The sequence below is a fragment of the Hippopotamus amphibius genome, chromosome 2 (genome assembly GCF_030028045.1).
Source record: "Hippopotamus amphibius kiboko isolate mHipAmp2 chromosome 2, mHipAmp2.hap2, whole genome shotgun sequence".
In the NCBI taxonomy this organism is placed as follows: domain Eukaryota; kingdom Metazoa; phylum Chordata; class Mammalia; order Artiodactyla; family Hippopotamidae; genus Hippopotamus; species Hippopotamus amphibius.
In genome coordinates, this window is record NC_080187.1 from 192,550,388 (window position 1) to 192,577,956 (window position 27,569).

At 36.4% G+C, this 27,569-nt stretch overlaps 1 protein-coding gene across 1 annotated transcript in view; it reads right to left on the reverse strand.

Annotated features, from left to right (window-relative positions):
* ATP8B4 (ATPase phospholipid transporting 8B4 (putative)) overlaps positions 1–27,569 on the reverse strand; it is a 234,626-nt gene that overhangs the window by 79,263 nt on the left and 127,794 nt on the right. The window contains exons 11-15 of the mRNA XM_057724273.1: positions 21,826–21,914; positions 19,100–19,296; positions 12,251–12,459; positions 8,989–9,032; positions 5,126–5,291 (exon numbers count right to left, since the gene is read on the reverse strand). Coding sequence (XP_057580256.1) covers positions 5,126–5,291; positions 8,989–9,032; positions 12,251–12,459; positions 19,100–19,296; positions 21,826–21,914 — 705 coding nt within the window. The remainder of the gene's footprint in view (positions 1–5,125; positions 5,292–8,988; positions 9,033–12,250; positions 12,460–19,099; positions 19,297–21,825; positions 21,915–27,569) is intronic.

Genomic DNA, 27,569 nt, shown 5'->3' on the forward strand with positions numbered 1-27,569 from the left:
TAACCATGCAGCAACAGGAATACCAGCCAAAATACAGTGGAATGTCTTCAGTGTGCTGAGAAAATCCTCACCTTCAACTTTTGCTCACAGCAAAACATCATTCAAGAATAATGACGAGGCAAGGGGGAGCAGAAGGGAAGGACTGGGAGTCTGGGATTAACAGAGGCAAACTATTTTATATAGGTTGGACCACAGGGTCCTATTGTATAGCACAGGAAACTATATTCAATATCCTGTGATAGACTGCAATGAAAAAGAGTATGAAAAAGTGTATATATCTATAACTGAGTCACTTTGCTGTACAGCAGAAAATTAAGCACAACACTGTAAATCAACTACACTTTAAAAATTTTTTTTAAAAAAGGATAAGGATGAAATAAAGTTGTTTTCAAAGTTTTTGAGAGTTTACTACCAGTAGGCTCTCCCTAAAACAAATTCTAAAGGATATACTTTTGGCCAATAGAAGATCAGAGATTGGACAAGCATTAAAAAGCATAGAAACAAGTAAATAAACGTATGAATAAATCTAAGCAAATTGACTATAAAAACCATAAAAATAACATCTTGTGAGACTAAGAAAGAAAATACATGAGAAAAGTACTATATAAATCAAGACAGATTTATTAGTATGAAGGGTTTTAAGGTCCTTGTTTTGTGCACAATGCTTAGGCTTTGTTAAGTCAATTACGCTAAAATTTCTAGGCTAACCACTAAAAGAATACAAATAAAGATATATTATTTCCAAAACAGAAGAAGTAAAAATGAACTAAATCCATAAGAAGACAAGAAAAGAAGAGACTGAGGCAAAAGATGGGGCAACTATAAAAAATAAAATGGTAGAAAGAAGTCTAAATATATCGATAACTACACGTTAAATACTTAGAACTTAAATATACTGATAATCAACAAAGGTAATTTGACTAAATGTTCCATTTAACACTTGATTTAGTTAAACTATATGTTCTTTTTAAATGTCGAAAATTATGTCATTTACAAGAGATGTGTCTAGAACGTAAAGAAAAAGATAGATTGGCAGGAAAGAGTGTGAAAAGCTAAACAATGCAAATAATAACAAATGGAAAACATCTATAACTATATTGTCAGACAAAATAAACTGTAAGGCGAAAATGTTACTAGAGATAAAAAGAACCAATATATATTGATAGATGTTTTAAAGAAGATTTAAGTCTCCACTAGTATCTAACTAATAATAACATGATTTAAAACACATACAGCAAACACTGGCAAAATAAAATAGACAAATACACCATTACAGCACATTACCTATGCTATACTATACTACAGTGATTAAACATACTCTCAGTAATTGAGAAATCAAGTAGTCAAAATAATCCAGAGAGGTAGAAGACTGAACAATACAATTAACAAACAGTATCTAACAGATGTTTAGAACCCAGTTCTCAATAACTGTATAATGCACATTTATTTGTAGCACACATGAAACATTTATAGAAATTGAATACAAGCCATAAAGCAAGCTTCAACAAATTTTAAAGGATTGATGTAATGAGGCAATAAGAAAAAAACTAAAATTTTTAATCTCTTTAATTGACAATTACTTAAATAGAAAAAATATATATATATTTAAGCCCTGTACTTGCCACTTTCCTGCTTCTGAAATTTTATCCTGGCAAGGGGAATGAGAATATCAACTTCCCCAAATGTCTTCTCCATGAAACAAACAGCACACACTTAAAATAAAAGCAAACCCCTCAGCTATAAATTAAACAGTCGTATAGTTTTAAGTTCATTAGATTTGGGTTCTGTCCTTTATCATAACTATCGTTTATATAAGAAAAGTTTATATTTTCCAATGTACTTGAACGTACATGGATTTAACTAATCTATCCTATAATTAGAACTTTAAGTAATCTATCTTATAATTTCCCCTATTCAGCAATGTGTTCCTTCACCTAGAATTTGAAATCTCCAAGCAAGAAACAGAGAGTTGAAAGGATACACACATTTACTTCTCTTCACTTCAAAATACCTTTATATGGCAGAAGAGATATTAGTCAATATCCACTAGAATAGGTAAAATTTAATAGTGATAATACTAAATGTTGGTAAGAATATGAAGGTACTAGAACTCTCATACCTGACAGTAGGAATGTAAAATGATACTCCATTTTTGGAAAACAGTTGGGCAGTTTCTTAAAGTTAAAAATACCTATGCTGGGGTCAATTTCCATTTCTAAGTATTTCTACTGCTAAGTATTTACCAAAAACAAATTTATTAAATATTTTTTAAATACATAAAAATGTTTATGACAGATTTACACATAACGACGTTTGTTTCCAAAGCTGGAAATGTCTGCACAGAGGACTGGGGAAGAATAAAATTGGTATACATATTCACACAATGGAATATTACTCAGAAATTAAAAAGAATGAACTATTGGACTTCCTAGGTGGCACAGTGGTAAAGAATCCGCCTGCCAATGCAGGGGACATGGGTTCGAGCCCTGCCCTGGGAAGATCCCACATGCCGTGGAGCAACTAAGCCCGTGCACCACAACTATTGAGCCTGCGCTCTAGAGCCCGTGAGCCACAACTACTGAGCCCATGTCCTGCAACTATTGAAGCCCACGTGCCTAGGGCCCGTGCTCCACAACAAGAGAAGCCACTACAATGAAGAGCCTGCGCACCACAATGAAGAGTAGCCCCCGCTCGCAGCAACTAGAGAAAGCCCGTGTGCAGCAACGAAGACCCAACACAGTCAATAAATAAATAAATTAAAAAAAAAAAAGAATGAACTATTGATTGATACAACAACATGGATGGATGACAAAAACATTACGTTGTATGAAAGAAGCCAGACACAAAAGAATACATATTGTATGATTCCATTTATATGAAGTATAAGAATAGGCAAAACTCATCTTTGATGATAAAAATCAGGGCAGGGGTTGGTTGGGCAGGGGTTGATGTGGACTGCAAACGAACATGAGTAATGTTTCTGGAATGATGGAAAAGATTTATACCTCAACCAGGGTGGTGGTGGTTACATGGGTATATATAATGGTCAAAATTCACCAAACAATGCACTTAAGATCTGTGTTTTATTGCATTTAATTATATCACAACATGAAAAATTTTTAAATGATACTAGAAAAGAATGAATATTGTCAGTAAACCAGAAATTTGAGAAATCTCTGAAAGATAAAAAGCAGATTTGATAAATGAAGAAATAAGAATGGAGAAAAACACAGCTCAAAGCATTTGGAAAAGAAAATTAATACAGAGATAAGAGCAACCCCCAATGATTCTCCAAATCAGAGTCAACAAATGAGAAGTGCAGAAGTGGTCTTGGAAGCACCATTAATAAAATTATTTGAAGAATTCTATTCAGTTATCCTGGACCAGTTGGACTCCTCCTCCTGACAGCTTACTCTGAACAACAAGCAGCAGTGACATTTGCCCCAGGATGAAACCTTGAAAATGTTCTTCTACACAAAGTACACAATCCACCTAAGGAAACCTTTAAGATTTGAATGCTGGGGCTGGAGACCAAAGCTGAAAACAGACAGAAGTAGGTTTAGAATTCCACAAGGATAAGAGAAATAAATTAATGAGAGAAAGTGACTTCATAACTCTGATATTCTCTTCCAGGCCAGACCTTAAGTAAAACTTTGTCTCAAATGAGAGTTCTGGCACAGACTCCTAACACTGGCACTGAGAAAGTAAGATAGTAAAACCCAGGTATCATATGAATTCCATGAGCGGGGAACCCCGTACCCAGAAGACGAGCTACTGTGCCTCTCCCCTATAATCTTGGGAGATAGGCCACTGTAATCAGAACCTATATTGACCAAGAGGCAAACAGGGATTCTCAAACACAAATAAGAACAGGCAACCACAAACCATCAAATGTTTGAAAACAACATGAAAGTTAGACACAGAATTCAAAAAACAACATTCCGTAAAAGAGGAAACAAAACAAGATTTCAAATTAAGAATCATTAATATTCTCAAAGAGATTTAAGAACATATCACAATATTGAAATAAAAACAGATAACTTAAAAGAAAATAGAGCTTTAAAACTGAAATAAAGGCAGATAAAAGAAATTTACTTAATGGCACTGTGATATCCTCAGATAAAAATATAATAAATCATGTTTGGCATTAGTGCTATAAAGGTCAGTTTAAGTTATAAATATAATTATGTGAGTCCTCACAGCAATTAAAATTAGAGGAATGAGTTAGTCCAGCATCGTCAAGGACAAAATGGACATCACAGACAAGGACTATGGCTTGAATGTAGTCCCAACAAGGAAAAAAAGGAAAATATATATAGAGAGAGAAAACACATGTTCAAATGTACACGTGCACATATATATACACACATACATATATATCACACACACACATATATATAAAGTCTACAGACTACATATACATATTTTACTTTTGAGTTGAAATTACTTGGGTGGTAATTTTCACCCAGTAGGTGATAGTAGAAAGAAATAAAACTTGTAAATGGAATAGACTGGGCCCAACTGGAGCACGAAGCCAATTCACTGGACCACTGTCTACCTGCCTCACCTCAGTATTAATGTAGCCCAACTTATTTTGTTCTATTCTGTGAACCCTGAGCTCTGAACAACCATCTTAGTACTGTGAGAACTTGTTCATAATGGGGACTAAACACAGTATTCTATCAGTGTAAATCTATCCCCATCACTGGGGAAACTCATTCTAAGCAGACACCTGCTGGCTATCCACATCTATTAGATGCGCATGTTAATGGCTAGAGCTAAGTGTCTCAAGAGTATTTCTCTGTCCTGCCTACTGGGAAGCCCACCGTCAAATACGCTGCTCAATCATAAAAAATATTTTATCCCCTTTAACTGGTATATCTAGGCCCTTATCTTCTCATTGTTCCTATTTGTTTTGCTTTTTCCCTTCCTTTAAGTTTCTCCACATCTTTTGGAAAGCATTCAAGATATAACTAAATACAAAGAGAAGCTAGCAATAGGTAAACTTCTCACACAATGGTATATTCTGAATTAGAAAATCCTTCCAATTCCAAACATTTTTAATCAAAGTATCAGTACTGATTTAAAAAACAAGTCTCATTACTCCAACACACTTTGCACTTACCTGCACTATTTTCCTCGGACATTACAGTGTGGCAGAGTGCAAGTAACCTAAGGAATTCATGCACTTTGGGGTCACCCATTTTAATGGATTCCATCAGATGGTGGTCAAAAAATTGAAATGTTCTGTCTGCTTGGGAGTTGACTGAGAAACCCACAGACTCTTTTTTCTGTAGGAGAACAACAACAACAACAAAATTGCAGACTTCATTCCATCAAGAATCTTTTAAAATCCAAAAACACTTCCCCTAAGTATTTTTTAGTGCTTGTACGGTTTTTCAGCCTCAAAAGCCTGGCACTAAAATGGCTTTCTGTTTCCTCATTACTGTCAAATATTTTCTCATTTCAGAGCCCTGTAAACCTTCATTACCAGAGCAGTAAACCTTCCAAAAGCATAGCGGGAAGAAAAATATCCAATGGCTATACAGATTCTAAAATGTTTACTTCAACTCCAAAATACAAAGAAGCCCTGAAAACAAAGTTTTTTTCAAGATCTACTTGATGGCGAAACCTGACCTGACTCATTTTGGCAACAACATCTGACGCGGAATGACAGGTGCCTAAGTATAGATTTTTTAAAGTCTACTTAGTGTGAATTAATATTTTCTGATATAAAAATATGAATGTGTTTGATTACAGAGTACTTTCTCTGGTCTCACTAGAGTTACTGCATAATGTGACAGAATTAAAATCAGGATCTTGAGATATTTGTACTCACATGTTCATTGCAGCATTGTTCACAATAGCCCAGAGGTAGAAATAACATAAATGTCCATCAACAGATGAATAAAGAATATGTGATTATATATATATACACACACACACGCACACGCAATGGAATATTATTCAGCCATTAAAAAAAAATCCTGTCTTTATGCTACAACATGAATGAACCTTGAGGGCACTATGCTAAGGGAAATAAACCACTCACGAAAGAACAAATAGTGCGTGATTCCACCATTTATATGAGGTATCTAAAGTAGTAATATTCACGGAAACTGAATGTAGAATGGTAGCTTCCAGGGGTTAGAAGAATGGGGAAGTGGGGAGCTGCAGTTGAATGAGGACTACAGAGTGTCAGACATGCAAGGGTGAAAAAGTTCTAGGGATCTGCTATACAACACTGTGCTCACTGCTAACAATAGTTTACTGTCCACTTAAACATTTGTTGACTTCAAAAAAAAATCAAGATGAAAGAAATAGGGTTCAATAAAGAACAGAACAAAATAGTAGAAGATAATTCAATACTAAATAAGATCTGTGTTAATTCACTGACTTCTGAAAATCATAGAACGTACTTCTAACTTCTAAAAGTTTATTACTCAAAGCATTAGACCTGTGATAATGTCTTTACAAGGACAGTTAATGGGAAAATACTTTTAATATGCTTTCTGTCTTGGAGAGCGCAGAATAATATTTTAAATATAATACTTATATATCCAAATATATGAGAGGACATATCAGTATACAAGATACTCCATTAGCTGTGTTTATCCCAGAATCCTAGAGACTTATTTAATCACAGATTGTTTTGTTTGTGTAATAAAATTCAAAAACAACTACACATTAAGGGGAAAAAAATGAGCAACTCACTAATAAGGAGTAAAATACACCCTGGCCTTAGACCCCCTTAAAGCCCCACAGGAAAGACACTGCAACTCAAAGAGATTACAGCCTGTGAAACTGTCATTCAAATATAAAGTCGACAGATAGTTCTGAACAGATGTTTCTCAGGAACCCGTCTTTAACTAGAGGATACACTTCCGCCACATGAGAGATAACTGGAAAAACAGTGGGAAAGGGAGTAGTTAGTGGTAAGAACCAAATCTCTTTAACTGAAGAACTAAATATAAAAGAAAGATTAGGATGGCAAAATAAAATGTATATATTATATACATTGACTATGTAGAAAAGACTGCTAAAAAATTAGATCCTGATTTCCTCATTTTAGTATTTGAAGGTCAGAAGATATCATTTAAAAACTCAAATCAACTACGAGAACTCTATGTTTATTTAAGATTAAGAAGCATCATTAATAAAAATAGTAGGAAAACATGAGGGAAAGAAGGATAAATATAATAATTTTACCATGTTTCATATTAGGAAATTGATAGACACTGCTTATGAAAAAAGAATTAAGAGTATTATATAAACTCTTAAAAGTATACAGTAGAAAAACAATGAAATACTTTCCTAAATATTACAAGAGAAGGACACACACAGAGTAGAGTCTATACAGAGAATTATGAAGAATTATAAACACACAAAGTATAACCTAAAATATTTAACGGAGCTAATGTAGATGGCCCAAACTCACTTATTAAAAAAAATGGATGCAAAGCAAAATCCAACCCTCTGCTGTACATAAGAGACATATCTAAAACAAAGTTATTCAAGAATATTGAAAGTAAAAGGTGGGCAAATGCAAATCAAAAGAAACCAGGAGACATGATCCTAATATCAAATAAGGTTGAATCCAGGCCAAGGAGAATTAAATGAGTCAAAGAAGAGCACATTCATAACAAAAACATAACCACTATGAACATCAGTGTACCTCAAGATAGCATCAATACTCAAACTGAAGACTTTAGGCTACATAGGAGCTAGAGAGAGACAGAATTATCATAACACATTAGTTAACTTCTTAAATCCAAACAGATAGTATAAATAAAAGATAAATAATAAAATAGAAGACCTAAATAATATAATTAATAAGGTAGAACTCAATGACATACAGCTAATTTTATACCTTGAAAACAGGATATACATAAGCTTTCTTTTTAAGGACCCTGGAACACTGACAACAATTGATCATATTACGCCATAAAGAAAACCCAAATAAATTCCAAAAAGTAGAAATAATACAAATCTACTCTTTGATTAAAAGTACAACAAAGCTGGGGGGAGTCCCTACCACTTCAAAATTTTAAAATTCTTCCTTAAAAACTCATGATTCAATGTGGATATTCAAACTGATATAACACAAATAAAGATAATTTAATATACTACAGGCCAAAGTACATGTGATAAAACTAGAGCAGTGTTCACAGGGAAATAAGTAACCACAAATACTTGTATAAAGAAAAGGAAAGAACAAAATTTTTTTCATTTTATTGAAGTATAGTTGATTTACAGCGTTGTGTTTAATTTCTGCTGTACAGCAAATGACTTTTTAAATAGTCTTGTCAAAAATCAAAAACTTTGATAAAACTGTGTTGGTGATGGTAGGATAAAGCAGACTCTTGTACACTGCTTGTGACAGTAAATTGGTGTAAATTCTAAAGAGGACAATTTGGCAATATTTACCAAATTACAAATGCATATACATTTTGATTTAGCAATTCCATTTCTAGAAATGGTACTTGAGGGTATAGGAGTCATATGATATAACAGGTACACTGTTATTTTTGCTGTATATTCTTTACAAGCAAAATATTGAAAATATTCTGAATGCCCATTCCTGTCTCCTTACATATATTACAGAACATCAGTATAATAGAATATTATTCACCATAAAAAGAATAAGGGAGTACATTTTTTTTTCATTGATCTAGAAAGATCTAGATCATTGTTGAGGAAGAAAGCTAAGAACAGTATGTATAATTTGCTATCACCTATACAAAAAATGGAGAAATATATTTGCTTGTATATAATAAATATTTCTAAAAGAGAAAAAACAGGGAACTCTGTGATTGGGAAACCTAGATGAGAAGGAATTTTGAATCATATGAATCTATTTTTTTAATGTTACATATTAAGTATCTCATCTGATCATAGTGGAAATCAGGCATAAAGGAACTCATCATTTTTAAAAAGCATGTACAATTTGAAATTAAAAGTAAGAATGAAATTTTATCACCTCCACACCTTAGTCATGTCTGTCTTCTGATCCAAGTTATCATGTACTTTGCCTGCCAAAACAAAATTTCAGAATTAAAAATAAATGAAATTGAAACTAGATTTAGACATTCAATTTTAAGAAATATACTTGTTTATTCGGGGAGGGTGGGGAGGACTCAAGGGAGGGTGGGGGGGGAGTTGAGAGAGGGAGGGAATACGGGGATATGTGTATAAAAACAGATGATTGAACTTGGTGTACGCCCCCCCCCAAAAAAGAAAAGAAATATACTTGTTTATTAAAGCACCATTCTAGATGACATTATGAGTTCAAACCTAGACATTTTTAGGAGTGTTTTCAAACTGTAAACTAAGACATGGTGATTAACACAGAAAGATACTCGTGTTTGCCCAAGACAGAATTGAAATGCAGTACACATTGAAGCAAAATAAGACCGCAATCATGTTTTTCTATAAATTTTATTATTCTGTTGTTACATTATCTATGATGTTTGCAAGAGGCAAATTTTTGTTTTTCATTTCATATCCACTGTTAGGGAATCCAAAATGATATCCAGGACAGACCAATTCTCATCAATGCTAGAGCTTGGTGAGTACATCTTTGTCTGTCTTGCTTTGGGCCAGATACATCTTTAGTATTTGTAATATCAAGGTCAAATTAGCATGTAAACATTAAACAATGTCAGAGTCTTCTCAAGTCAGAGAACATAGACACCTATGAGCCAAATATTTAAAATTAACTATTATTAGTATAAAGCCAATATGTGCTTATTACAGATATATTGGAAAATATAGAATTTTTAAAACAGGAATGAAAAGCTGTATAAAAAAAAATTTCATTCCTGTTTTATGGATGATGGAACTGAAGAACAGAATTCAAAATGACATATTTCAACTAAAACTAAAAAGTCAGCATAGAAGTTTTTTTTAATCCAAGTCTCTCTCTCTTCACCGTATGACACTGTGATCCAAAAAAGCATTTGATAAAGAGTTACTGGTTGTTTTTCTGGGGCTCGGGTCTAAATCTAGACTACTGTGAGGCTGCTGTGCGGGAGGAGTCCTTGAGCTAGTGAATGAACCTAGCCCAGCACCTGGAATTTAAACCCCAAACTCACCACGGTTATGTTTCAGTCGTTACCCCCTATGCTATAACTCTGATAAATGATAAAAGCAAAACAAAATTGTCTTTGTGTAAAATGGTCCTCCCAAAGAAAGCCTCTTCACAAGACTGGTGATGAAAGTGAAGAAAAATTGAAGTCTAAGAATATAATAGTTCTGAGGAAGAAAATGGAAGCTTTAGATAAATCGGAGTAGAGTATCAAATTTTCCCACGGCCTGGATCTATCATATAAACAAGGCTAACTGCATGAAAAAAAAAAGTGATTTTGGAACATTCTCTGAGTGCTTTAGTAAGAATATATTTTAATGACATAGTAAATGTATTATAAATTAGAATGGCTATATAAAGTAAGGGCCTAAAGGGGTTACTTAAAAGTTTCAGTTACTATCCTGACTTTTATGAGGGAAATTACAAGCTGTCATGAGATTTGTAAATTTGGAGACTTTGCAAAGATCTTGGGATATATACTTTGTGAAAAATCAAGGGGCTTATCAGACTTCCTAGGTGGCGCAATGGATAAGAATCTGCCTGCCAGTGCAGAGGACACAGGCTTGATCCCTGCCCCAGGGAGATCCTACATGCCGCGGAGCAACTAAGCCCGTGTGCCACAATTGAGCCTGTGCTCTAGAGCCTGTGAGCCACAACTACTGAGGCCACGTGCCGCAACTACTGAAGCCCATGCACCTAGAGCCCATGCTCCCCAACAAGAGAAGCCACCACAATGAGAGCCCGACACACTGCAACAAAGCGTAGCACCCCATCACCACAACTAGAGAAAGTCCGTGTGCAGCAACGAAGACCCAATGTAGCCAATAAATAAATAAATTAAAAAAGAAAAAAATCAAGGGACTTCTCTAAAACTAGCCCTGTGACAAACATATCTACAAATAAATCTTGGTCCACATGTCTAATAATTTCCTTAGGGTCGTTTCCTAGAAGTGAAATTATTATTATTATATAATCAATAAGTGCCATGGCAAAAGAATCCAAAAGGCCTACAAAATTCAAAATATCTCCAATACTCTAACCAAAATTTTCTCCTTTAAATTGCTCTTTGGGTTGTATTTTTAGAAAACCTCTGAAAATAATATCCAAAGAAAAGAAAAGGTTCTATTTTATTTATAATCTTAATAATAGTGATATAAGAAATGCACAATGTAACTGAGGGCTTGTGGAAGTCCAGCTTGAAAATCATCTGGTCCACTACCAGAGAAGGGTAGAGCAGGGGCAGGGGTGGGCAGAAAAGAGGTGAGGAAACCATGGCAACCATGGGTTATGGGGGTGGGATAGCAGAGGGAGGTCAAAAGGCAGGAGAGTATGAAAATCAACTTCTTGTATTTCTCAGTTTTGTTCACGGTCAAATCTTTAAAATATTTGGCAATATGTTTTACCAAAGGAAATGTTTCTTTCTCTTTTTTGGATTTCCTTTACTTCCTGAGATTTCTGTACTGAGAAACTGGACACTCAGATCCCAGTGAAGTGAGACTGTGAATCCAGAGAGACCCAACAGGAACCTTCTGGAGAGCTTCCCTGCTCTCAGCAGAAGGAACTGTCTGCTAACTGTCCAAAGTCAGGGTGAAAAGGGTCACATATAACTAGAATGCCTGAAAATCTAAAACAGAGCAGGTATACACACAAAAGCATACAAATAGGAACTGGATATTGAAGTAACAGTTTGACCATTCAAAGTAGCCCTATACAGTGTGAATTCTCAGGAATGAATTCTAAATTCTTACAGACACAGACACTAACATCAATTCCAGAGCTGTTAGGAAGCTCGCATAAAATACTGCTTTTACTGAGATAAATCAGGTTATGAAGAACTTGTCCTCCCAGGGATATGGGTCTATCAAGCACCACAGAGCAGATCACACAGCTGGTACACTGAAAGGAGCTTTGGACAGTATCACGTCTAACCCTCATCTCTACCCATGAATGGTAACAGATCCAAAGTTTCATCTGAATTATTCAACATTCATCCAACAAATATTTATCAACTGTTTATTATGTGCCAAGCATCATGTTAGACGCTGGGTGGTGCCCATATTAATCAGAAAACCAGAGATTTTTTTATTAAAAAAAAAAAGTTTGCTCATTTTTTTTAAGGACTGCTAACCATATCAAGAAAAAGGAACTGTTTGTTTCCCTTACCATAGATTCTTCCATTAATGGAACATTTTTTAAAAGTCATGATGTTTTGAGTGAGGGTACCCGTTTTGTCGGAGAAAACATATTCAACCTGGCCTAGTTCCTCATTGAGCGTGGTCGTCCGAGCTTCAGCAGGTGTTGCCTTCCCAGAGTAATACATCTTCCGATCCCAGTTTATAAAATAGCTGTGTCCCAGGCGAATTACTTCCACACTTTCATCATTAATATGGAAAAAAGAGAAATATTCCATCAATTTCAGAACATACAAAGCTTTGCCAAAGCAAGAAGTCCGCCAAAATCTTCAGAGTTTAGAAGAAAATGTGGATGCTCTGTCCCCAGGTCCTAGTAACCTTCAGAGTCATCTCAGCAGAGTCTGTTCATAAAACGTTCTAAGTCATTTCCTTATGGCACCTTGAAATAATGATCTGGCTTTGCATAAAGCCTTAGGGAATGTTCCATGCTTTTCTACTTACATTAAACAGGCCCAGTGGAGATTTCTTGTATAGCATATTAGTTGTTTGATAAGGCTTCACTTTGCCAAAAGACGTAGAAAGGAGTATCTCCATGAAGCACTAAACAAACCATAATAGCTATTGAGTAAAAGCAGGATGTGCTGTATTATTACTTTGCCCATTTATCAGGAAAAGAGCATTGTCTCATGATCTAGTGGTGATTTATGACTTTCCAGGTCTAGAAGTGGAATTTCTGAAGCCAAGCGTATAATTTTTTTCAGTCTTTTTACACAAGGCCAAATCAACTTTCAAAAAAGTTACAATGTAAGTTTCTACCATTCGATTATTGAAAATTATCTTTTAGTCTATGCCAAGTCAAATGGCATCTCATCACTGTTTACTGCATTTCTTTTCTTATCAGTGAGTTGAATATTTTTTATCAAATTTTATTGCCCAGTTATATTTCTTCTCAGAATTATCTCATTGTATTACCAGACTATTTCATCTTTCCTATTCAGGTATTAGTGTATTTCTTATTGATTTGTAAGAATTATATATATATATATGGTGTATATATATATATATATATAGACATGCTGATATGTTACTATTCATCTTTTAATTTTGTTTTCACTATTTTTGACACAAAGAAGTTTTCTATTTTTAATCAATCAAATTCATCAATAGTTGACAGTTTCTGTTTATAGTTTCTTTTCAGGGAGCTTTGCTTAGGTACGCCTTCTCTATGGCAAGATTATGTAGATACAGATATCTATACTTTTCCTCTAGTTCTTTATTGATTTTTCCCCACATTTAGTTATTTATTGCAGTTAGAATTTTCTTAAGGATGTGCATATAAGGAGCTAATTTCAATTTTTACGAAGTTTATTCACCACCATTTGTTGAACAATGAATCGTTTCCCCTACTGTGTTGAGATGCTTCCATGTCACATATAGATTATTTCTTCACTAGAATCTGTTTTAGGCATTTCAATTTTGTTCCTTAATGTGTTACTTAATGTATCTCTTGTTTTCGTTATTGTAGCTTTATAAAATTTGGCATACCTGGAAAGAGGTAAGAAAATCTTATTCTCTTCTTTTTCAAAAATTCTTAGCTGTGATCACTCATTTATTCCTCTTGACAGAATCAATGTATTTATCAGATAAACTTTAGAATCAATGTACTAAGTTTCTCATAAAACTTATTTGAGATTTTTATTAAAGTTATATTAAACTCAATTATTTGAAAAGAATGGATATTTTATAACATTTAAACACAACTTCAAGAAGAAGGATAAATCTCCCCAGGAATTCAGTTTTGAAAAAGTACTTCTGCTGGTAAAGAGTTCATTTTTATTTTGTGTCCCTTTGCTTTTCACCCAGGGCCACACCATAGCTTGACAGATTTGTTCCTGGACATTGTATCTTTTTTATTGAAGGTGTAACTTTTTAATTGCTTTGGGCTTAAAGGAAAGTGTTTTTAATCCTAAAAGCTTTTCTTAATATTAAAAAAATGTGATTATGTCACAAAATCCAACATTTCACTGAATTATCTCGCTAAGAATTTTACAGAGTTATTCTTTTGGACTTTCTGGGTTTATAATCACATTGTCTCTGTTCTTCCTTTCCAGCAGATGTTTTTCAGTTTCATATCTCATTTTGTTCATTAATATTTTAGTTGCATGTCTTAGTGCATTAACAAGGACATCCAGAACAGTATAAAATAGTAATGATAAAGCAGGGACCCATAGCTTATTTCTGATTTTAATGGGAATTAAGCTTTGGTTTTCCCATCTGTAAACTGAGAAAGCTGACTGCAGCCTGATTATGCTAACTCTGAACATTCGTCTCCTGGAAGACAAAAGATGACACGCAAGTCCTTTCTGGGCATTAAATTCTGTTTCTAGTTCTATAAGTACATGACATATCTACATTTCCCTCTCCAGAAATGGCATGGTGTCGGTTCATTTTCTAACTGTTTAAATGGTAACACTTTTTTTTCACCCAAACTAAAAATCACACTATGACTCTGTAGAATTATAAGATATAAGAACAAATGTCAAATTCTGCATGTATTTATTTACACACTATCTTGTTATGATTTATTCTTCATATCATTCCCACCACACTTCCTTATAAGTTCCTTGCTAGCTGTTCTGATTCAGCTTTGCTCTTCCTATTCCACTCACTCAGAAAGCACCAGCACTTATCATGGACCAGGCACGGTGCTTACCAGTCATGGGCAATCAGCCAGTGTTGAATGAGTGAATCTGGACCCTCTATTCCCTAATTTCACCAATGAGGGTATTAAGACCTACAGAGGTTAAGTGACTAACCCAAGGTCACCCAAATAATTAACCACAGAATCAAGACTAGAATTTAGGCACCTGGTAACATCAATACAGACCTGACCTTAAGAATGCCATAAAAATGACATTATGCAGGTAACTGTTCAATCACTCGAAGCTTTCATTTATCTAAAATTAAAGTATCTCCCTAAAAATCTAAGCAAAATGAATAGAGAACAGACTCTGATCCTTCTGTGCTGCAGTTCAAGTTGGTGGAAGTACTCTAATTTGAATTCTTAGACCTTAAAATAGCCTGTAGAGAGGAAGGGTATCATTTTTGTTGAGGAAAAAAGGATTTAGGAGAGTCACAATGGAATATTCAGCCCTTTGTTTTATAATAGCAGAGAAAAGGAGACAAGTGTTCAGAGTTAGTATAATCAAGCTGCTTAGTGTCTTCTGCCTGGACGCTCAAAGAACGGGACTTATGATTCCGCCCTTTCTGTGGCAAAATAAGCAACATGGAAACAAGTTTCTTTTGCTTTGGAAAAAAACACTCAAAACCATAAACAAGACAAGAAGACAACCCTCAGAATGGGAGAAAATACTTGCCAACGAAGCAATGGACAAAGGATTAATCTCCAAAATATACAAGCAGCTCATGCAGCTTCATACCAAAAAAGCAAATAACCCAATCCACATATGGGCGGAAGACCTAAATAGACATTTCTCCAAAGAAGACATCCAGATGGCCAACAAACACATGAAAAGATGCTCAGCATCACTAATCATTAGAGAAATGAAAGTCAAAGCCACAATGAGATATCACTTCACACCTGTCAGAATGGCCATCATCAAAAAATCTAGAAACAATAAATATTGGAGAGGGTGAGGAGAAAAGGGAACTCTCCTGCACAGTTGGTGGAAATGTAAGTTGGTACAGCCACTATGGAAAACAGTTTGGAGGTTCCTTCAAAAACTACAAATAGAACTACCATATGATCCAGGAATCCCACTACTGGGCATATACCCAGAGAAAACCAGAATCCAAAAAGAAACATGTACCATAATGTTCATTGCAGCACTCCTTGCAATAGCCAGGACATGGAAGCAACCTAAATGCCCATCAACAGATGAATGGATAAAGAAGATGTGGCATATGTATACAATGGAATATTACTCAGCTATAAAAAGAATGAGATGGAGTTATTTGTAGTGAGATGGATGGACCTAGAGTCTGTCATACAGAGTGAAGTACACCAGAAAGAGAAAAATAAATACCATATGCTAACTCATATATATGGAATCTTAAAAAATGGTAATGATTAACCTAGTGACAGGGCAAGAATAAAGATGCAGATGCAGAGAATGGACTGGAGGACATGGGGTTGGGCAGGGCAGGGGGCTAAGGGGAAGCTGGGACAAAGTGAGAGAGTAGCATAGACATATATACACTACCAACTGTAAAACAGATAGCTAGTGGGAAGTGGCTGTATAACAAAGGGAGATCAATTCGATGATGGGTGATGCCTTAGAAGGCCAGGACAGGGAGAGCAGAAGGGAGTCGAGGGAGGGAGGGGATATGGGGATATATGTACAAATACAGCTGATTCACTTTGGTGTACCTCAAAAGCTGGTACAAGAGTGTAAAGCAATTATATTCCAATAAAGAGCTTAAAAAAAAAAGCTAATTCCTTGGGAGTACAACAGCTGCATGTCTTAAGACGATGTATTAAAAAACTGTAGCTGGGTATGTTTTAATACTACAGATAAATTGACAGCATAGAAATACCCTACCAAAATCAACGTCTTATGTTCACATGGAATTGTTAACCATTCAAAGTAAATTCTACACTTTTATCCTCAAATTACATGGCACTAATTTATTCCTTGTACCTCTTCAAAGGCATAATGAAAGCTTTTGTAGAAGGCCTTCATCCCTCTAATCAGAAATACCTGGGATTTCTTTTTTTCCAGATCTTGGTCTTAGTAACCTGAAATTCCCTGCAATGGTTTTTCCCTCAAGTTGAGCTCAGAATCACTGTTTTTATTTGGTGAGAAAAAAACCCTCACATTTATCTTCATCAATACCATGCCTTACCAACAGGTAGAAAATTCTAGCCTCTTCTTTTTTCCCTTAATGTCTTGGCTAATTAATAAGTCATGCACAGCTTAGACACAGACACTGTGCCAAGTGTTAGAAGACTTGGGTTTGGATCTTGGTTCTGTCCCTAACCAGCTCCATCATCCTGAGAAAAGCATCTCATTTATAAAACAACTTCAGCAATAACTACTTCAAAAGATTTTGGGGGAGACATAAGTGAGATAACATGTGTGAGGTAAGGTGATATTATTTGGAGCACAAAGGAACTCAGAAGTCAATTATTTTAATCCCCTCATTTTAGAATACATATTTCATAGGCAAACTAAGACACAAAGAAGCCAAGTGCTTCCTCCAAGGTCACACAGCTATTAGTGGCAGTGACAAGATCAGAACTTGGGCTTGGACTATTCCAAACAGCTTTTCTGTCTGCCACCACAGGGGACACATTAGAAGGAAAAGGAGCCTGGGAATCTAGGTTTGGTCTTTAAAAAAAGCAATCTTCCAAATCATTAAATGAAAAACGCCAATGCACTTCAAAGAAAGAGTATATACAAGATATACTTCCTTCGTGAGGACACATGAAACTGTACATGTGCAGATGGTAAGCCACTATGAGCATTTATTATTCATTTCGACATAAAAGGAAAGCTATAAATGCTGACCATAGCTCCTCTGGCAAAGAGCAGGCTTTACTACAGGCTTTATAGCTGGGTACAAGCATGAGAGGTCCTCAGAATCAAAGATGAGCCAGTAGGATACGTTTTAAATAGAGCCCGCTCTGACCACAGCTCCAGAAGGCCCAAAGCAATTTGTGGTGTTGTGGCCACATGCCACTACTTCAAGTCAATTTCCCACAACTTGACATTTCAGTTTCCTGACTGCTCTCCAAAACAAGGGTGGATTTTGTGCATTAAACTTCCCTTGCTTCATCATAGCTACGATTTTGGAAAGAGAGAAAAAAGAAGCTCATGAAAATTAGTGGGGATTTAGAGCTGGTGACTGTGTGTATTGTTAAAATCCCAGTGATGAGGAACATCAAACATCCAAATCCCATCTTGGCTCCAGTGTCTTTGGGACTGTCTGATCCAGTCTTGGTAGGATTAGAATCAAGACTGTCTCAGGTACAGATTCTAGGGCCAACTGCTAAGTCTTATCAAAAAAAAAAAAAATATATATATATATAAACACACATACATATACATATACAGAGACAGGCAGACGCAAGAGAGAGACAGAGAGAGGTGTGCTTATGTATAGATAGACAGGTAGACCATTTTAGCTCTAGTTTACAGGACCAAATCTAGAAATGACAGATCAAGTTGTAGAGGGAGTTATGAACTATACTTCTTATTCAACAATGAATAAGTACCACTAACTATATTTCAACTCCTTCATGTACTCACTGATAGTTACTAATAATAATAGTAAAAATTAATATTCATTAAGCTCTTACAATATGTCAGGCATTTGTCTAAGATCTTTACAGGTTTGTTTCCTTCTCATACAGTTTTTTTAAGCAGAACTGTTATTTTCTCCATTTTTAAAATGAGGACACTGAGGTGCTAGAAGGTGAAGTAACTTGCCCAAGGTTATGGAGCTACTAAGTGGTAGAGTGCAATCTGAATCCAGGTATCTGGAGCCAGACTAGTGGCAGGGAGGCACCATCTCAATAGCTCTCACCAAGTGTTCTTCCATTTCCTTCCCAACATCAACCCAATTCTAACCCATTAGGTTGCATGAGATTATATTGTAGTCCATGTATTTCAAAGGAAAACATTCCCAAGAAACCAAATCAAGAAGAAAATAAAATGCATCTATTGTAATTTGAAAATGTAAAAGTTAAACGAATTAAACAGCTTAGTTGCCTCATTTGTAACAGATGTAGCAGATCATGAACAGTTAGAAGGAGACATCTATCTCACTGTTGTAATTTTAAAACAAACAAAAATGATTACACAGAACGAAGGCTTTTGACGAAATGGCTTCACCAGAGTATAAACTCTCATCTTACCTCACATATAATGAAATTGGTACGACTGTATTGAGAATAATAATATATGACCAGAAGGTTAAGAATCCTGAGAACACAGAGTTCTTCTTTCCTTCATTCCAAAAGAGGAAATTTCTGAATTGGTCCCCAACTTGATTCTCCCAGATTGAATTTCCTATTGCAAGAATAATTCCCAAGCATATCAGAAATGCAAAAATCTGAAATGAGAGTAGAGGTCTGATTAAGGTCAACTTGAATCCCAAACTGGTCATATCAATGCAATCTAATTACACTTTTAACTCCAAGAAATTGTCACTTGAAAAGCAAGTTGTACAAAGCTGGTCTTACTTATCATTAATTATACAAGTAAAATGTAATATATTTATGTTTGGAACTTGGCTAAATATTTTACATACATTTTCTCACTTAATTCTCGCATGGACTCTCTGAGATAGGGACAAACAATATTCACACTTTACAGGCTAAAAACAAAATAAAACAGAAGCCCAGACAGATCATATAACTTCTTTATGGTCACAAAGCTAATAGCTTCATATCCTCTATTTGTGAAGGGTGCATATATTTAAGTAGCTTAAGTAAAGAAGATCAAGTGTCCTGATTAGCTCTGGTCAGTCCCAGTTTACATCTATTTTCCAGGCATAATATTAATAGTGTTCCCTTCTTTCACCTTCAAAAGCACCCTGTTTGAATGATAAATTATATGGTAACTCAAGGAATAAAAGCAAAAGGAAGAAAATGTCAGTAATAAAGGACTGTCTCAGACTAGTCAAGTCTCTTGGCTACAGACCTAGCTGCACAATTCTTAAAGTCAACAAGAAAGTAAGGATTAATTAAAACACTGCATGATATATACTAACAGTTTTCAGGTTGCTTCTGATATTTAAGTAGGAAGCAACCTGAAAACTGTTAGCCACCTCTTACATTGTGCTTAGTATCAGTATTAGCAAAACAGACATTTTGGAGGTAAAGCAACTAGGAGGACAGCAAGGCCATCCCTTGTAAATCCAAAATCCCAGACTCGCAAAGGAAGGATACAAAGTCACTGAACATACAACACCTGAGCTGAATACACTGGTCTGGGGACTTTGCTAAGTGTCACTATGTTAGGAGCAGATACCAGTCACTGTCGAGGGAGGAGTGAGGCTAAAAAGCAAGGATGTATTTCTCCCCTATTTCCTTTTTCCTCCAAGAAAAAATATTCAGGACTGCCTTCTTCTTAACTTGTTCACGAATAAAATAGGCACATAAGAAGACAAACTTGGGGATTTAAAGTATATTAGAAAACCATGTATTAGAGAAAAGCAAAATTGTGAATCCCCCAAATCCTACCAATTTGGTACCTGTCTCACAGTATCCTCTTTTCTTTCAATGGCTAATACTACAAATTAATAGAGGTGAATTACTTTAAGAACTTTAAATTTGGTGATGCTTGGTATTAAATGCCCTAATTTAAGATGGACTCAGCTTCTAGTTCCGCAATGGATCATTCAATTTTCTAGTATGCAAAGCTAGGATAGTCCCTGCTTCATAACCAGTAATTTTACTCTGTAGTGGACACATATACAATCCCCATGCAATCTGCAGAAGTGATCTCAAGGCCATTTAAATGGGGAATTCTAGGAGGTGGGCACAGACTCCTCTGGGAATGTCCCCTTGGCTTCATGGACTCTATGGATGTGAGAGAAGGAAAGCCCAGGTCTGAGGGTGACAGTGGAAGTAAAACACAGAGCCTGGCCAATATTTTGTACCCTAAAAGAGTTCATTCCCTGTTTTCCTTATTCAGGGTCCCACCGTAATGTATCAGTTAAGCAAATATATACAGAGCTCAGATTCTTTATAGTTGCTTGTGAGTCTGTGATGGGGCAGGTAGGGAAACATGGTTCAAAGTCACTGTCCTCATATTTCAAAGTCAATGTTCTCAAACTTAACCCTAATATAAGAAGGCAAAGCAATATGACACAAAAGTCAGATAACAATCAGATCCACAGCACGAGGAAGCACAAGATTAACTGATGAAAGCGTGGGATGTGAAGAAGACCTGACTATTTGGAGTTCACAAGTGGTAGAGAAAATCATTTCCAAAAATTCAGAGGAGAAAAAAAGTTCCGAGGAAAGAGATAACCATGGGCCAGGAGGTTTAGAAGTCTCCAGGAAGGAGGTGAACAGTGACCTGGGCCTCAGAGGGTTCATAAGCAGAACCGGCTACGTAATGTTCAGGGCCCAGCACAACATAAAAAGGCAGGACCCCTTCTCCAAAAATTATGAATTTTTACACGCAACAACAGATCAATAAGCCAAGTGTGAGGCCCTTCTGAGTGGGGGCCCTGTGTGACTTCACAGGCCACACATCCACGAAGCCAGCCCTGTCCACGAGCTATGTAGAAAGGACATGAGCAAATGTAAGATGACAAAAGGACCAAACTACCTCAAAAATTATGTTTTGTTTTTTAAAAACAAATCTTTGGAATATGGAGATCTTGCAAGACCATGAAGGTCTCCATAAGCACTAACTTACATCTCATGAGAAACTACCAACGGTTGAGAAATCATATTCTAGGAAGTAGAAAGCAGTAGAACTGGACCCCAAATGCAAAATCCGCAAATACAAATTCCACAAGAAGATTTGTAGAAATGTAGATTTCTGAAAGAATTCCCAGGAGAATGTAAGCAATATATTAAGATAACAATAACTAGTGACAGTGCCTAATTTTGCTATGGTAACTTACCCATAATACTAGAGTATTCATCAATCTATCAATGCTCGTTCTCTTAAACTTTGTCTTACCACTGTTCTGCATTAGTTTAGTATCAGGACCTGCCAAAAGAGAAAAAAAAAAAAAAAGAAAACAAAGAAAAGAAAGAAAGAAAAAATAACAACTTTGAAATGATTAGATGATGTATTATTATTATTAATTCCTACTTATATCAAATGTTCCTGCAAGGAAAATAATACATTTTTTCAAAATAATTTGACTTCTGTGCACCACAGCTATTGAAGCCCGCATGCTCTAGAGCCCATGCTCTGCAGTAAAAGTAGCCACCACACTGAGAAGCCCATGCACCTCAACAAAGAGTAGCCCCCACTCGCCACAACTAGAGAAAGCCTGTGTGCGGCGACAAAGATCCAACGCAGCCAAAAATTAAATAAATAATTTGACTTTTATTAAGAGCAGGGTTATTCAGTTGTTTGTGATTCTCGACTGGTGGCTTAACAACTCTGGAAACTGCAAGAGAACTGGTCTTCTTAGAATGGGATAAATCCAGACATAATTTGTGGTTTAAGAAATGCTGTTTTTCAAAAATCTGTGTATGAATGTGCTTACAGTTTGAAGCAATTAAAGATAAAGAAGTCAATCAAACTAAGGAATAATTTACAAATGTTTAAAAGAATGTGGTAATAAACACAATTCACAACACTAAGGTCAAAAATGGAAAGTTAAGATATCAAATTCTGGATGTGTTTTCCAAAGAGATGTGAAGTGCCTTTAATGGAGAAACTAGAATAACTCCAAACAATACAACAGCAAGTCATTTACACCTTTAGTGTGTATTGCATACTGTTTATATAATATGTGTTTTTTGTAAGGTCTAGAATTGTCTTAAATTCTGTTAGATTTATTTCAAGTAATTCTCTTAAATCGCATGTTAGATGTTTACTAAGCGTCTTGTTCAAGAAATTCTAAGAATATTTATTAACTGCTTTAGAGGTAGATTATTAGATGATTAACAAAGAATATTAGATTATATTGTTAGGGAAATTCCTTGTGAACAAAGAAGATGCTTGGTAGAAGTGATTACATTTTAATTATATCTGATTTCCCTAGTCTTTCCTTTCCACTTCAACTTCCTACAATTATCAAATTCCATGCAGCCACTTAAAAGTGGAGGAGAAGGGAAAGGAAAGAAAGGAGAGAAGGGGGGCATGCATGGAATTATACACCATTCTAGAAGTCAGGGAAGAATGGGAACATCCTTCAAAGACTTGTTTACTTAAAAGACAAATTGGAGCAGAGATTGGGGTCTCAAACAATTCACTGTCTTGAGTTGGAAATTGTACTCCAGTGTCCTGTTCACAGCCACTGCTATGTAAAGGAGACCACCCGCATTGTCTCAGAATTGTTTATTAAACTCACATGGACATTGAGGGTGGGAAGTATTGCTTTTAGTAAAGATCACAAAGAGCAAATGGAATATATGATTGCTAAACGCTGAAATATTGACAGACAAGTTTTGTGCGAAAAATTTACATTTCTTAGGCGTACGTACACACCCAGACTAGCAAAGAACCCACTGAGGGGGTTCATAAGCACCTATTTAAATATATCCACAGGTGTTGATATATACGTTTCTTCTTCCCCTCATAGTCATGGTCTTGAAAGAATTTTCTATACTCAACAGCCTCTGTTTCCTGATCTCCCACTCATTTCTCAAACCAGTTTCTGGGCCAGTCACTCCACCAAAACAGATGTGGTGTTATCATCAGTATCCTCCACACCTCCTTTGACCTCGCAGCAGCCTGCGACACAGTTGACTCTTCCCTTCTTTTGAAGCACACTCTTTCCTTAGCTTCCATTTCACATGTTCTGCTTTCCCTCCTACCGCCTTGGTAGCTTCCTGTCTTTCATTATGCTCTCCTTTTCTTCCCAGCCATTAAACAGTGAGACTTCTTAAGAATCAGGCATAGGCCATCTTCTCTTCTTTCTTAATCCACCTTCCCTGAGCAATCTCACCTAAAACCACAGCTCCAATTAACATCTGTTGGCCAAATGTATATCTCCAGCTCAGATTGCCTCTCTGAGCCCTAAACTCATATCTTTAAATCCATATATTTCATTGGCTATACGATATCTTTACCTGGATCTTCCTAAGACCCCTCAAGTGGCCTTTGTCAAGCCCAACTTGTGACCTTTCTCCAGGGTTCCTTATCTCAGTGAATGGCACCACTATCCATCCAGTTGTGAAAGGTGGGAGAAACCTAAGAGTCTAGTCTATCCCACGACTCCCACCCTAAATCCAAAGCACCATCATCTCTCAACTGGACTGTAGTAAAAGCCTAGCAACTTTGTCTCCCCACATCTACTCTGCCACCACCCCAATCATACATTTTTTTTTCCAGGACCCTATTTACCAACTTTAAAAACACTATAGGCAAGCGTGAAACTTTCAAATTTAGCACATACACATATGTCATCTGTTTGAAAAACTTGCAATGGCTTCCCAGTGCTCTTAGGATAAGGACCACAGGACCTGTGTGGTCCAGCCCCTATCCCTGTCTCTAGTCACATGTCCATTTCTAGCCTCCAAGTTTTCCATGCTCTACACTGGCTTTCTTAAGTTTTGTTTGTTCGTTTACCTCCCCAGCCTCATTCCTACCACAGAGCCTTTGCCTATGGTGTGCCTTTTAGCTAGGTTGTTCTTTCCCTTCATATTCCTCCACTATAGACTCTTGTGAGTCCATGTTCTTTTTCTTCACACCACTTATCTCAGTTTGAGACTATATACTTATTACTACAATTATCTAAGACTAATGTTTCTCTCTCCTACCAGACTCAAAACCACGTGAGTGAAGGGACTGCACTTTTTTGGTTCACATTCTTAATTGCAAATAAGTAAATAGCATAGTGCCTGCCACATAGTAAGTACTCAATAAAGGTTTAATAAATGAATGTATTTTTTAAGTAGCTGCTGTGTTTTAGGCAATGTGCATATGTGTTTTTCACCTCTTATCTCACTAATGCTTAAAACAGGCCAACAAATTAGGTCCTATTATCCTTAGTTCACTGATAATGAAATTGAGGATTAAAGAATTTAAGTAACATGGCTGAGATGTTTTTGTCTAGTAAGCATCAGAGCCAAAATTAGACCCCAGATATATCTAATTCTAAAGCTCTTGCTCTTAACCTCTATTTTTAAAGCTATATGAAATAGCCCATAAATTCATTAATTCACTGACTCATTCAATCAATGTGTGTGTAAGACTGTGACTCATTCAGAGTCCAAACAGGAAACAGATGACACATTGATCAAGGATAATTAAAGGAAGGTTTATTTATAAAGGGACTCTACAAAAGTGTGGGTGGGTGTATAGGAGGTACAGGAGAAGTAAAAGATTAATGCAGTAACCAAGGACTTGGTAGCAATCAAGATGTTTCTCCATCTGCACCAGAAAGACAGGATGAGGAGAGGGTGTGGTTATTAGATCCTAAGGAGAGAGTTGTGTAAAGTCTGCGGCATTTAGAGGAAGAGTGACTTTATGTTAAGAGACCCAGCCAGCCTAAAGGGAGGCAGTCTGGGAGAATAAATACATTGACCTCAATCTTCTTCTTTTGATCTCTTCCCAGGGATCCCCCATGATAGGACTAAAGTTCAAGAAACATTAGTGTAAATCATACAAGTCAGCCTCCCAGGGCAGAGAGAAGAGTGTGAAATGGTAAGAGTAGATCTGAGGGGCAAATGGAAGACATTCATCACAAAAACCTGCTATGCACCAAGACGGTGCTGGCTCTTATGGACTCCTTAAATGAATAAGACTTCTACCTTCAGAAATTGAACTTTCTCCTCTCTTGAGATAAAGGAAAAGCCATACCAGGGAGGCATGGCCTAGCTGTTAATGTATATTAGACCCTCACAAATTACAGATTTGTAAGGTAAACCATGTTTATGTCAACTATCCTCCTTGCACAATCTCTAATGGCAGATATAACTAGAGCAGTAATACCAAAAGAATAGCTAATAATTTGTTTTGGATAACTTTCATAAAATGTAGGTGTTCACCTAGAACTAGTTCCCCAAATGAGATGTCTCAAGACTTAGGGGTTCTGAGACACTCATTTGTTCAACTCTGACACTGATGAAACCAACCATTCCTCTGCCTGCCGTTATTCTAGTTAAGTTTTCTATTAACATTTGTGCCCAGACTCAAGTCAATGTAGGCATGCTCTGCTTTACAACTATCTGCCTCATGAAGATCCCCTGCCAGTGAACATCAAGGTCACATCACAAAAGAGGGTGTTGCCCCACTTCTCCCTGCCAAGATCCAAGAGCAGAACACTTTTCCAACTTTCCGCCTGTGGAGCATACAATGCACTTTGAATTGATGCCGGAAGAAGGGAGAAGCAGGGAAGAAAGGAAAATAGCATTCGTTAGGCATCCTCTTCCATATGCATTGTCTCAGTGAGCCTTTACTCATTCTTATCCCCACGTTACAGAAGAGAAAACTAAAGCTTAGGAAGTTTAAGTAATCGAGGTTTAATATCCTCCAGCTGGTAAACAAATATGAACCCAGATCTGTCCAATACAAATACTGTGAACTCTCTGTTACACTTTTTTGGAGGGGACCTGCTCAACTTACCACTCCACTTTCTTCTATGTAGGAGTATTTTCCCACAGAGCCAACATTACGAAGGAAAGCTTGACCCCTGATTGGCTCTCAGCAGCTGTCCTAGCATAACATGTTGTAGCTGAACCATAGTCCTGAATTAGTCATTCCAAACAAGATCACACAAATGCAAACAAAATTTTGGGCTACAGCCCACTCCTAGGATGATGCACCCCCCATTTCTCTAATGATAGGGAGCAAACCGAGAGGGTCCTTCCCATCAGAGGACGTCCAAAACATCTCCCCTTCATTAAGTGGAAAGACTAAAGTGGGAAGGTATGGAGAGGTTAATGTATAAGCCTAGCATGTTTTTCTCAATACAAGATTCAAATAAGGAAATATATGATCATAGCTTTATTCCCCTGACTAAAGAATAAAAGCATCCAATGAAAACATTATGAAACCAGATTCATCCCTAGATAAAACTATATATACTGCCTCTCTTCTAGGGATTTCTCAAGTCCTTACAATGGCAATGCCTCAAGCAGTGAGAGTCTGCTAACACCCACAGCTGAGAGTATTTAGGGGGAATTGAGAGGATTTTTGTAGATTTGGAACTCTCTTGAGTCTTTAATGAACATTTTGTTGTTGTTGAAGGAAGTCAGTTAAGAAAAACATTCCAATTTTGATTGCATATATAGTCAACGGGCCCAAAGTACATCTTAATTTGGTGTCACAATAAACAGGATTTAAAAAAATCAAGGACTGGCAATCGAAGCCATGAGTAAAAGGCTTTCTGAAAGGATGCTACTGTAAGCTTCCTTAGCAGAAGTGTGCCATCTTGGGCCCTTAGAGATAAAGTAGAGACAGGAAAAATGGCAGCGGGAAGAGTAAGAGGTACTCCCCTCCCTCCACCAAGATCCAACCCCACCTCCAGCATGCACAGTCTTTCCATGGCCAGCTGTCCTGATGACAAATAATAGAAGAAGCTCTAAAGTATACATAGAAATGACCACAGGAGTCCTAAGAAGGCTTTTCTGAAAGGATTGCTTGAACTTGGCAAACTACAAAATTAACAGCAGAGCCGGGACTCTCATGCTCGTCGTCTACTTTAAAGGCAGGCTGATTAATGCACATAATGATGGGGATGAC